Source organism: Silurus meridionalis, chromosome 4 (assembly GCF_014805685.1).
Source record: "Silurus meridionalis isolate SWU-2019-XX chromosome 4, ASM1480568v1, whole genome shotgun sequence".
Taxonomy (NCBI): Eukaryota; Metazoa; Chordata; class Actinopteri; order Siluriformes; family Siluridae; genus Silurus; species Silurus meridionalis.
Genome location: NC_060887.1, coordinates 29,778,901 through 29,792,082, shown reverse-complemented (window position 1 = coordinate 29,792,082; position 13,182 = coordinate 29,778,901). Strand labels below are relative to the sequence as shown.

The 13,182-nt window shown below is 37.6% G+C and overlaps 1 protein-coding gene across 2 annotated transcripts in view; it reads left to right on the top strand.

The window, feature by feature from the left end:
* kcnh2b (potassium voltage-gated channel, subfamily H (eag-related), member 2b) overlaps positions 1-12,385 on the top strand; it is a 226,855-nt gene extending 214,470 nt beyond the window's left edge. For both annotated transcript variants that reach the window (XM_046847060.1, XM_046847059.1), the window contains 9 exons: positions 994-1,384; positions 2,630-2,829; positions 5,236-5,488; positions 5,895-6,088; positions 6,646-6,748; positions 6,872-7,159; positions 7,671-7,860; positions 9,170-9,368; positions 9,728-12,385. In XM_046847060.1, coding sequence (XP_046703016.1) covers positions 994-1,384; positions 2,630-2,829; positions 5,236-5,488; positions 5,895-6,088; positions 6,646-6,748; positions 6,872-7,159; positions 7,671-7,860; positions 9,170-9,368; positions 9,728-9,961 — 2,052 coding nt within the window. In that variant the 3' untranslated portion in view covers positions 9,962-12,385. The remainder of the gene's footprint in view (positions 1-993; positions 1,385-2,629; positions 2,830-5,235; positions 5,489-5,894; positions 6,089-6,645; positions 6,749-6,871; positions 7,160-7,670; positions 7,861-9,169; positions 9,369-9,727) is intronic.
* The last annotated feature ends 797 nt before the right edge of the window (positions 12,386-13,182 follow it).

Here is a 13,182-nt window from a genome sequence, read left to right as displayed (position 1 = left end):
CATTGTCATGCTGGAAAAGGTTTTGGTCTCTTACTATAAGTAAAAAAAAAAAATGTATTGCCACTGCATCCAAAGACCAATATAAAAATGTGTGCCTCCAACATCATGGTAACAGTTTTTGGTTAAGAACGAAATAAAGCTGGAAAAGTCAGGTTTTCTAAAATCTTTGTCCAAATAGTGTAAATAAAAATTGTAAGCATTTGCAATACAGGTATATTGGAACCACAAGTGAGAACTAGCTACAACTAAATTGTAAAAATAAAATAATTTCTTTTTGAGTTAATTAATACTTTTAGTTGTAAGTTGTGATAATTGTACAGCATATACAGCCAATGTATTTAAAATTATTGTCACTGTTAACTGTCACCTATTATTATTAACCTATTACCTATGCATATTAAATTATGATATATAGTAATGCATATATTTACATTTCTGTTGGTTGGGTAAACTTAAAGTAAGCATATGTATCTTGGCAACACCATATTGTACAATGTCAATAGGCTGCACACATGGGGACTGTACAGGGACTGTAATAACAAAATGATACTCTCTGAGGTTACCGTTTTGTGTTTAATGTCCAAACAGAACAGAAATATTGACAGTTAAATGCTTTAAAATGAAAGCTGTGAATTGCTCAGCAAGCCTGATAGAACACTAGGGTATTTTGATTCGATTGTAAAATCAATCTTATAGAACCATTCAAAAAAGAAGAAGTTAAATTGGCATAAAACCCATTCGGTATTACTGTTATTAACCGCAATCCGAGGCATAGACATGTAACAAGTGCTGCTTATACTGTAGCTTATATCTAAACCATGATTAACATATAAACTTTCAGTGACAGCATACTCGTTTTTCTCGTGTAGCCGTTACTTGATTAAACACATGAATTCATTATCTCTTTATTTGAATAGCATTTTAATTGGGTTGATTTTCTTCTTGACTTAAACATATTAAGTCTTAATCTCTTCCTCTTTCTTTGCCTTCAAGACAACCACTCTAATCGGCCTCTTAAAAACTGCACGGCTCTTGAGACTTGTTCGAGTGGCTCGCAAGTTGGACCGCTACTCTGAATATGGTGCAGCTGTGCTCTTCCTACTCATGTGCACTTTTGCACTCATTGCTCATTGGCTGGCCTGCATCTGGTACGCAATTGGAAGTGTCGAACGCAGCGGTGCCATTGGCTGGCTCCACACGCTAGGGGATCAGCTCGGGAAACCCTACAATAACTCAGCTCTCAACTCAGGACCCAGCATTGATGACAAATATGTGACTGCCCTTTATTTCACCTTCAGCAGCTTGACCAGTGTCGGATTCGGCAATGTCTCACCCAACACCAACTTGGAGAAGATCTTCTCCATCTGTGTCATGCTAATTGGATGTGAGTATCAGTGATATCAGTTCATTCTAACTGTTATTCTGGGCAAAAACATGACTATTTAATTCATAAATAGGAACCTTTCATGCTCCATAAAACAAAATACATTATGATTTGTTACTTTACATATCCTAGCTTTCTATGAAGCTGCAATCAGAGTGCAGGATTAGCTATTATATGGATAAGGGTATTGTTCAATGGTCCAACAAGGGTGCCAGCTAGATGGTTGAACCTTTGCATGTATTTAACCCCTGTGAATAGCTACCAGATTGCATGAATATTGACAAAAAAATATCTGTGTAGTAAATGTAACTGAAAATTAATTACGGTAAATTAGAAGTGAGAGCTTGCATTAATACTGTATCTCCCTAGTGTTTCTCTGGGAGAGCAATATTTTAATGGGTTTCCAGTATATGCTGCAATGTGCTGTCTCAGGGATTTATAACAGGGCATGTAATGTTTAAGAGCAATAAGTTCTGTATTGAATTTATTCAGTTTATAATTATTTTGAGTTTATAATTATTGACCTGCGATGTTCGGTTTAGAGACAGTGGCATTGAGTAAAAGACAGGAGGTGGAGCTGGAGGTAGCAGAGTTACCGAAATGTTGAGGCTTTTGTTGGGAGTGACGACGATTGTCCGAATTAGAAATGAGTTTATTAGAGGGACAGCGCATGTAGGACGTTTTGGAGACAAGGCGAGGGAGGCAAGATTGAGATAGTTTGGACATGTGCAGAGGAGGGACATGGGGTATATCAGTAGGAGAATGCTGAGGATGGAGCCACCAGGAAGGAGAAAAAGAGGAAGACCAAGGAGGAGGTTTATGGATGTGGTGAGGGAAGACATGCAGGTAGTTGGTTTGAAAGAGGCAGATGTAAGGGACAGGGGGGTGTGGAGACAGATGATTCGCTGTGGCGACCCCTAATTGGAAAAGTCGAAAGAAGAAGATTATTATTGGTGGTCACGTTTTCTTGCTATGATAGTGTTGTTTTGTTTTGTTTTTGAATGTATATAGTAACTAGAATGCTGCTAGATTTGTCATACTGCAGCATAAATTGGCATACAGGTTTATTAGAACACTTTGTATGTTTCTTTGTTTTCTAAACACCAGACCCCTGAAGGGATTGTCATATGAATTAGGTTTAAACAAGTTGTAGGAGGAATAAATGATCTTTCTCACAATCTGCTTATTGAAATGGCACAATATGTCTATGAGCTGTACATAATTATTTATTAACATCTTTTCTAGCCCTTATGTATGCCAGTATCTTTGGGAATGTGTCAGCCATCATACAGCGGCTGTACTCAGGTACGGCACGCTACCACACTCAGATGCTCCGGGTCAGAGAGTTCATTCGCTTCCACCAAATCCCGAATCCACTCCGACAGAGACTGGAGGAGTATTTCCAGCACGCCTGGTCCTACACTAACGGAATTGACATGAATGCAGTGAGTCGCAATCAAATATGTACTATTAAATGTTTTGGTGCGATCATCAGAGAAATGCTTGCAAATATTATTATAGTTTGCTTTGCAATTTAGGATGTTAATTTAGGGTTTCCCTGCAGCATATGAGCTAATAACTTCAAAATAATCTTCTAGCTTGCATGCTATGTTTTTCATATTTCTTAAAACGGATTTACAATAATCTTTCCATAACGAATATACATTAAGCAAGTTTGGACCTGGGTGCTGTGATTACTGTTTTTTCGTTGTAATGGAATTTATATTTCCTTTTCACGAGTTCCCTCTCGTTATTTCCAGTTTCCTTGGTTAAATAAGAATCCTTAAGAAAATGAATTGTAAAGCCAGTACATGTTCCGTTCCATTACATTTACTTATTATATTTTTCATTATGTTCTGGTACACAGCTCTTTGTAATGAAAAGTGAAAACTCTGATGAATGGAAGGAGTGTGAGAGAAATTGTGTCCTTCCCTCCACCTACCTCATTAAGTGTCTCATTACTAAAAATGAAGAAATATGGCAAACTCTAATATTCCAAAAAAGAGAGACGCTTCGTGATGAGGAAGACGAATACAAGATGGATGACATTAGACAGAAATAGCATGGCATGACCGTTTTTGACTGATCTTCTGAGAATGGGTTAAAGGTTGCTGAGGGAGTTGCTGAAATGTATCAGGCCCCCAGCATTAATACTGTGTATGTGCAGTGCATTTAAAGTGTGCAGACCTTCTTTTAAGCACTTTGTTGAAACACTGTTGTCAGTGATTACAGCCATAAGCTTTTTTAGCACACCTGAACATCCCTCTCTGCAGAACCTCTCAAGCTTTGTCAGTTTAAATTTACATTTATGGTATTTGACAGATGCCCTTATTTAGAGCGACTTGACTTACACTTATCTCTGTTATACGGCTGCGCTACAGTGGCAGCTTGGTGGTGCTGGGATTTTAAACCGATTACCGTCCGATCAGAAGTCCAACATCTTAGACACTTTCCTAAGTTAAAGACATTAATATGTGTATTCTGAAGCTACTGTTGTTTTATTAAGGTGTGTGTTATGGGTCAGGGCTGTGTTTAGAGGTTTGCTTTTGGCCTAATCAAAAAGTCAGACTTTAGTTTAAACATTCAAAGTCATTTATAGATTTGTCTAAAAGCCTTTACTTTGTTGTTTTCAATAAAGTAAAGTGAACCCCAGTTAGATATCCTGACTGCTTTTAAACAGGATCTTTCTCTCAGTCCTGACAAGACTTTCAATATGTCCAACATGTGCCACCACCTTGCTTTACAATTAGTGGAACTTGCCATGTGATCGGTTTCCTCCAGATGTAACACATGTACTTCTGTTTTACTTGTAGCTCAGTCCTAGTTTCATTCAACTAAGACCTGTGCATCCTCAAATAAATCTGCCATGTGTCTTGATGATAGAAGCAATGCCTCTCTATGGACACTCCATTCTATAAGTCTGATTTCTTGAGTGCTTTATGGGTGGTTATCATTCTGCAGGTTCTCCCATCTTTACACAGGACTTCTGTCAGAGAGGCTTTTAGGTTCTTGGCTGTCTCCTCTGTACGCTCAGTTTGTATTTTGTACTCCAGGAAGAATTTGTACTCCTGAATCCTTGCATTTTAATAAAAAAAGCCTCAGTGTTTATTGGGATTTCGAAAACGTTTTGCTTACCATCTCCCAAGCGTGTCTCGGTTATCTACAGACGATTCTGTTTATTCTGTAGCAATTGTTCTTGTGCTGAAATGCTTTCATCTGACAGGCTTTATATTAAATATAGCAGTTTCAATCACTACGCAGTGTTGCAATAACTACAGTAGCATTACAAAAAAACACAGCTCAAGGGTCTATAGACAAAGTGAAAGTGCTGATTTGATGTGTGTGTGTGTGTGTGTGTGTGTGTGTGTGTGTGTGTGTGTGTGTGTGTGTGTGTGTGTGTGTGGTGCCCAGCAAAAGACTGATGTTACATCCACTTTGATTTCTGCTGCCTTATACTCAGTATTACCTGGATCAGCTCCTGACAGGGATAAAGAAGTTACTAAAAATCAATGATGAATGAAGTGGATCCACTTCATCTCAGTTTTCAGTGTTATAAACAACCTTATCAAATGGAATTATTCCCTTTCAGTTTTCTCGTTTTTTACCTTGAAGCATCTCTTTATCAGTAAAAATGAGGAAATATTGACAATGTCTGAATACTTTATGAATGCAGTAAATAATAATTAATGTATATACGAGTTATGTTCTTATATTAGTGTAAATACTGTAGTTCCTGGTTTCACAATTAAGATTTTCAAAGTTTTCCACTGTTACAATTACAGTCTATTGTATGTTTTATTTGAGTTTCTTTCTCTTTCTTCTCTTTTTTCATTTTTTATCTTCTGCCTCAGGTACTGAAAGGCTTCCCCGAGTGTCTTCAGGCAGATATATGTCTGCACCTGAACCGTACTCTCCTGCAGAACTGTAAAGCTTTTAAGGGATCCACTAAAGGCTGCTTGCGAGCCTTAGCCATGAAATTCAAAACCACTCATGCCCCACCGGGTGACACACTGGTCCATGCGGGTGATGTGCTCTCAGCCCTTTACTTCATTTCCAGAGGATCTATAGAAATTCTACGTGGAGATGTTGTGGTAGCCATCTTAGGTACATACCAAATCTGATTCAAAATCGGTTTGAAAACTTGGGTCCTTAGTAGTGATTTTATTCAATTAGTACATGAGTGGCTTTACATGATTAAGATTTTGGAGTTTACTGTACGTGTAAAGTGTAGATGATTGTGTGACAAAGCAGCACACAGTGGTATTTTGGGGTAATTTATTTATTTGTGTTTGATTGTGAATACTTTTCTGCCATCTGCTGGATACAAAACAAAAGTCCCTATTTAAATATACCAAAAAATAAAAATTAATGAATCTGTAAAATTTTAAACACAAAAAAATTTACCTATCCTACTTATAAACAACCAGATATTAATATTTTTTCTACAGCTAAAAAAAAAATTATATTTTTCTATACACTAATATGGATATTATATTCTTTATTTTTATAGGGAAGAATGATATATTTGGCGAGCCCATCAACTTGTATGCTCGACCAGGCAAGTCCAATGCTGATGTAAGGGCCCTTACTTACTGTGACTTGCACAAGATCCACAGAGAGGATGTTCTGGAGGTTCTGGATATGTATCCAGAGTTCTCAGATTACTTCTGGAGCAACTTGGAGATCACCTTCAATTTGAGAGATGTAAGTTATTGCTCTTGAGCAATATCCTTATATAGTCACACAGCTCCACTTTTTTCTGAACTCTTCGGAGATGCCACACCACCATCGCATTTATATGTAGTTCTTCCCCCAAATCTATTGCTACAAATTCAAAAGCCAAAAATTATACTTTTGGGTTGAATTGAAACACTCGCTGTGCCCCTCAGGTCTCCTAACTGGTCATCAGTGCCTAATCTCACTAATGCTTTTGAGGCTGAATAAACACAAATCCGCCCAGCCTTCTTTCCAAATATAGCGTAAAGCCTTTAACAGGGAGTTGATGTTAATATATCAGCCAAAGAGGACTAAATCTAAAGTGGGGTTTTCAAAAAGCACATTTTGCTGCGATGGTCAGGTGTCCACATACTTCTGGATATTAACTGTTCTTCCATTATCACATAATCTTAACTCATCGTGTTAAAATCATTCATGGTACAGGGTAAATGTGTAATGTGAGGTAGTTAGAAAAGCCAGTGGTATTTGTAAAATCTAGTGAATTTTGTCAGTAGTATGTAATGACATGAGCCGTATTACTGCAGACCAACATGATTCCTGGCTCTCCAAGCAGTGATGACTCCGACCATGCAGGCTTTAACAAACTACGTAAAAGAAAGCTTTCCTTCCGAAGAAGGACGGAAACAGGTACTGTTCAGAGATAGGCAGTAATAATCACGCACAATAAAAGAATAACGCAAATTTACCTGCATTTTATAACACTCTGTTGGCAAGAGATCAGTTTTCATTTCGGTTTCTGCTTTTTGTTAGATGATGCTGATGCAGGAGAGATCAAGAAGAACCAGAAGCCAGTTCGACGTAAAAAACAGGCCAGGAATAATCCAAACGAGAGACTAAAACCGGACTTTGAGGGGCCCCGGAGTTCAATCTCTTCCCACTCGAGTGGCGATGAAGGGGAGGACCTTGTACATACACGCTCCACATTGCCAACAGCATTATTTGAGCTCTCTCAAGCACAAGGCACCTCTATGAACTTTAATGACAACCCGGAGGGGGAAGCAGATCCTAAAACAGGCAACACCTGCAATGCCCTGTCAGGTAAGACATGGGTGCAACTTGAAGTTGAATTGGTTTTTCATCCCATGTGACGTGCTTTTCTATAGAAATACAATCTATCCTGAATAACAAAAGAAACTTGATAAGGAAAAAAAAAAACATTATCAGGAAATCAATCAATCCTAAACACATCTTCCCTATGGAGATTGCTTCTTCTATGGAAGATGACATCATTTTCTGTGCTACACTCTAAATTTGACAGCCTCAAGTGAGTGTTTGTCATGCACATTGATAAAAATGATTATTTTCAGATCAAGCTGCATATATGTGTTGGGTGTTTTCAGTATTTTTTTAATTCAAATAATTACTTTTGTTTTTATTTACATTTAATTACAATCAACCGGCAATGTACAAATATTATATTACTTTACACAGTATACGATTTAACTATCATAATAATATATAAGTACATTTAGTCTATTCATGAAGTAAGAAAGGAAAATATTGTTTAATTATACTTGATATACATTTGACATAATTCTCACTCTCCTAGGTGCACTCTCAGGTGTGTCTAACATCTTTAGTTTCTGGGGCGAGAGTCGGGGTCATCAGTATCAGGAGCTGCCTCGCTGTAATCTTCCGACACCACCACCTCAGCACAACACCCCATTACACAGCATCTCAAGACAGCAGCGGAGCCAGTTGGAGAACAGGCTGGACATGCTGCAGACACAACTGAACAGGTCAGAGATGCAGAACTAACAGTCTCTCCTCATTTTAGTCTCACACACTCACAGGCTGATTATCAGGCAAAGGAAACGATCAGCACTCAATGATAAAAGTAAAATATGGCAGCGCTGAAGCGTATTAGAGAAAAGGAGACACAGGAACGCAGGAATTGTCATGGGAGTCAAGACACGAAACTGGATTTTGACAAACGAATTCGTATTTTATGCATTCAACGCTAAAGTTGCTCTATACTGCCCAGTAATTAACAGTCCATAGTATGTGCCCTAGAAATGACCTGCACTTCACATTTTAATATTGCAGTATATGAACACAGAACATTTCATTATCACAGATTAAAGCATGATCTTAATCAAATCATAAGCAAATCACCAGAATAAGCTCAGTCTAAAAAATAACCCTGGTATGCCTGTACAAATATAATACAACGTGCCAGTTAAAGAATACCATGAATATAAATATTGCTAATTTTTAAACTGTTTTGAAGACATTTGAGAGAATTATTAATTTCCCTGAAAGGGGTGTAACACAAGGGCACTATCTGTAGCTGTATCTGTTTAGTGTTTGAAACATCCACATTAAATACAGAAAATTGCATGACCTGATATGGAAGGATTTTCATGTTATTTTATTAATAATTTCAGATCAATTAAATAAATGATTGAAAAATTATGACCAGATACCATGCGAACCCCTCCAGACAGTACAACATCTGACTTTTCTAGCAGTTTCTCGTTCTTCCCCAAACTGTTAGCACAAAGTTGGAGGCACACAATTGTATAGGATGTCTCTGAATGTTTTAGCTTTACATTTTTCCTTCACTTAAACTAGGAGACCCAAAACCTGAAGATATGGTTTATTTGGTTTGGACTGGTAGATCTGGATTATCCTGCTATAGAGCTCTGTCCTCAACCATATTAAACACCTTTGGGATTAACTGGAACACTAACTTTACTAACTAACTGCACATCATGCATAAACTCCCTTGTGGCTGAAATGTTATGCCTTATGGCAATAAATCTCCACAAGCACATTCCAAAAATCCATGGACCATCTTCCCAGAAGAGTAGACGCTATTATAGCAGGAAATGGGGACTAAATGTGGCATAGGATGTTCAAATAAGCACATACGATTCTTACGAGTCAGGTGTCACCTAACTTTTGTCCATATAGTTTATATTGTGCCTCCTGTTCTTTATCAATTTACAACACATGAAGCTGATGACTTACAATGGTGATTCAGTGGAACTAGTTTAAATAGAAAATAACATATTTCTCAAAAGTCTTTTTGTGTGCATTTTCTAGGTTAGAGACCCGTATGTCCACAGACATCAGTGCAATCATGCAATTGCTCCAGAGGCAGATGACATTAGTGCCTCCAGCCTACAGCACAGTGTCCTCACCTCCCCAGGTATCACTGTATCTCGGCTCAAGCCCAGGTCCCGACGAGTCACTCATACAGACTGTCACCATGGAGTCTGAGAGACTCTCCTCAATCTCACAGGTATATATCTGCTGAGATACAAAAAATAAGTAGTGTAATATAATATACATTAAATATCAAATAGTGCATTGTACATTGGTACTGATCAAGCAGGAAACTTATTCAACTTATATTTGATACCCCAGTGATATCAGGTCAGGAGTGGTCTTTGTGATGGTTTGTTTGTATTGATAAAAGATATAAAGAGTGTCTGACAAGTTGTGTATAGCAAGAAAAAGGTTACAAACATTTTACACATACAATAAGCTTTGTCTTGTGACAGAGTTACCAATGATTTATAGTATGAGTAGAATGACAATACATTTTGACTTGAATTTTAATTCAAATGGAAATCTTTGTTTTGGGTCTGATCTGTCTAGATGCTGGCCTCTCAGGACTTTGAGGAATTTCCTGCCAAGTCATGTGAATCTCTCCACTTCACGACAGAACCCTTACTTAGCCCAGAAGCCGCCCCCCTGCAGGCTCTGTCCAGCCTGGACCGTAACGTTGAGCCTCCACACCCCGACACCCAGCGGCGCCTCTCCCTCCAGGAGCCGCAAACACTTCTAGACTCACGGACACCACAAAGACACAGCTCCGATCCTGGGAGCTAGGGAGGGAGTGAAAGAGAGAGGACGAGGAAACAACAAGTGAAGAGAGCAAACACAGATGGGATGAGGTTCCTAGTTTCCCTGGCTCTCTCACTAATTCTCAGTCGTTCAATCTCTCTTTCACTTACTTGCACATCTCATGGGGATGGGGTGTGGAAGGATTTGCTTCCCTTCGTTCCTGTATTTGCACTGCGTCAGGAGTGTAAATGGAAGGATGAGATGAGACCTGCATTTGCTGAAGCTGGAGAAGGACTGTCACTGTCCAAATCTACAAGATTTAAAGACCATAATCCACTGAGTACAGCATGAGGATGGAGGCCCCTTTTAAACTCTACGCTCAAATATCCTCAAGACTGGTGGAAACATTAGACATTTAAAATAAACATAAAAAGCAGAGTGGGTGAAAATGGGTGTGGAACACTTCACTCTTTTTGGCGTCGTTAAAAAAGTGGAATCCACCCAAAGGAAGGCGTCCATATTCAAATTGTCCCTTTACTACTGTTGTCCAGTATTGGATTAATATATAAATAATACTGAAAATAATAATCTAAGTAGCCATCATGTCTTGCACTGAAATTTTGCAGAATCTTTATCTATATCATGTCCGCAGCGCTTCCAAAGTTAAAAAAACAAAAAAACAAAAAAGGAAAAAAAATACTAAAAGACTTCCTAAACTTTATAGTGTTAGCTGGCCTAACAGAAACACCTTGTGTGATCTGTCTATTCTGTCCTGTCTTTCTGCCTCTTTCTCCCTTCATGTCTGTGGTTAAAGGCATAATGGAAAGTAAGCACGTACTGAATCTGCTGATTTGCATTAGGATGGAATAGGAGGTGTCTAAAGCCATGATGTTACTGAACATATCAACTATTTTGTGCATTGCGGGTTCTAATGTGGCTCGATTGATCAACATAATGAGTATGTCTATGTCAAACCCTGCACAATGTCAGGAGGTGTTCAAATGTTTGTCCAAGTTTGCATTGGTTCAAAGTTTCATCACAGGTTTTCTACTTATATATTAGGGACGTTCTGGTTTATTAGCAATACTTACCCCTAGAACCCACAACCTCACATTTAATAGATTTCTCTTTTGGGAGAAAAAAAAAATCAGTTGCTTTACCGAAATGCATGTATATGTGTGTTATGTGTGTGAGATAAGTCAATAATTAATGAAATTGCATACAGTAATTTACACTGTATAGCACATTAAATATAAGCTTAGCAGCTCTATTAAGATTAAGATTGCTGCATAAGATTCTTCAGGTACTATTGTGCTGCATGCTACTGGCAAGCATTCATATAGAGTAACAACAAAGGCATTATGGTGAGTGGGTTATTACTATTTGAACTGTAAATTGGTTTTATAGTTAGCAGATAATACCATCATTTTCCAAGAGATCATTTTACGACAAATGTGGAAATATGGAGTTTGCTGATTGTCACCAACAACCTACTACACCGTTTTCTAATATCATTCAGAAAATTCAAATTGTTTGGGAAGACAAATGAGGAGAACAGGTCAGAGATTGCAGACCACATCCTCTTTCGCTCAGCACACAGGTGACATTCACTATAAACAAGCGCGATTCGTTAATCTTGTATTAGCATGTTATGTTTTTTTGAATGCTGCTCCCAGCATATTTAACTGTAACTAACCTCCATGCCTTTAGAGCAACCCCACTCCAGTACAACTGAATCTTCATGTTTCCGAACTGCTGCACTTTAGAGTACATCCAAAGCATCAACTGCATTGACACTGATCTTTCCCTCCAGCAATGTGGTTTGACTTTGTCTGAGAGTTTGTGTTGAATTCTGAATGTATTTTATAGGGAGTACATGCTGTTAGAAAGAGAAAAAAAAAGAACAGAAAACTCCTGCTTTCATGGCAACAGGTTTACTAACCAACCACAAGCTCTTTAACAGTGTTTAGACATACAGGTAATGCAGCATATACACCACTGGAGCTCAATATTCAAAATAAATTCATTATGGGAAATCATTTATCATCATTATATCGACATAACCTTAATGTGTGTGTGAGACACCATCTCGTGTCCTTGTGTAAGCTTGTGGCCTCCTCTATTATGTAACCAAAATCCTTGTGTTTTGTTCTTTAAGTGCACTGCTGTGCACTTTACAGACAACACCCCCCACCCCCAACTTACCTTGCAAGGTGTAAATAATTAAAGTTCTTTCTTTTCTTTGACATATCTTCTTCTCTAACAACTGTTAGGTATGTATATATATTTTTAGTCTTGATTTTAATTTATTTTATTAATGTATTTACACTGGATTGCTCTTTTTTCTCCCTCTCATGTACTGTACATAGGAGAGTCTTGTAAAGGAATCGATTCTTGGCACTCATATAGCCGGCACTATGCAGAATCTGTCATTTCCTTGGCATGCTTTGAAATGCAGAAAAAAAACTGTAGATGAATATATATATATATATATATATATATATATATATATATATATATATATATATATATATATATATATGTTTGATTAAAAAAACATGAATAACTATGTTAATAATCTTAATATTAATAATAATTATTATAATGAAAATGACGCTGATGGTGATTATATAATACAAGACAAATTCACCTTTGTGCACATTTTATTTGCATGCTGCACTCAAAAGGATAGAGGCGCAAAAGGCAGCTGACTCGCTGCTGAATTTTGAATGTGTAGACAGATGCACTGTACTTCCAGGTCACTTGCTACAGTGATTACATTTACTTCCAGCTCATGGAAGAATGGACATTGTAAAATTGAAAACTACTGTAACAATGTTAGTGGAGAGACTTTGGCATTATAAACTACAAAATTACAGCCAGAATTACAATACTGGGGAGGGGGCGCAGCCATATAGTCTTTTAGTCCATATCAAATCACTCCAGAAAGCTAAGCTACAGGTCCTGATTGTGTGAAGCATAAATGGTTGAATTTATAAGAAATCAACATATTTCTTTCAATAAACCAAATGAAATTAAAATGCCAGACTCTTACTGTTTTTGCATTACATGTCTTTAGATCTTCAGTACTACTTCAGTGCTGTGATGAAATGCCTTTAAACACCTGACCATGTCATATCTACAAGTAGTCTATAATAGTGATGGAAGATCGGATCATTTTAGTGACTTGGTTCTTTGTATCTCGTTCATCAAAATGAACGAATCTTTAAGTACTGAGTCATTTAGTTAAGTTCGTTCTTTTAATG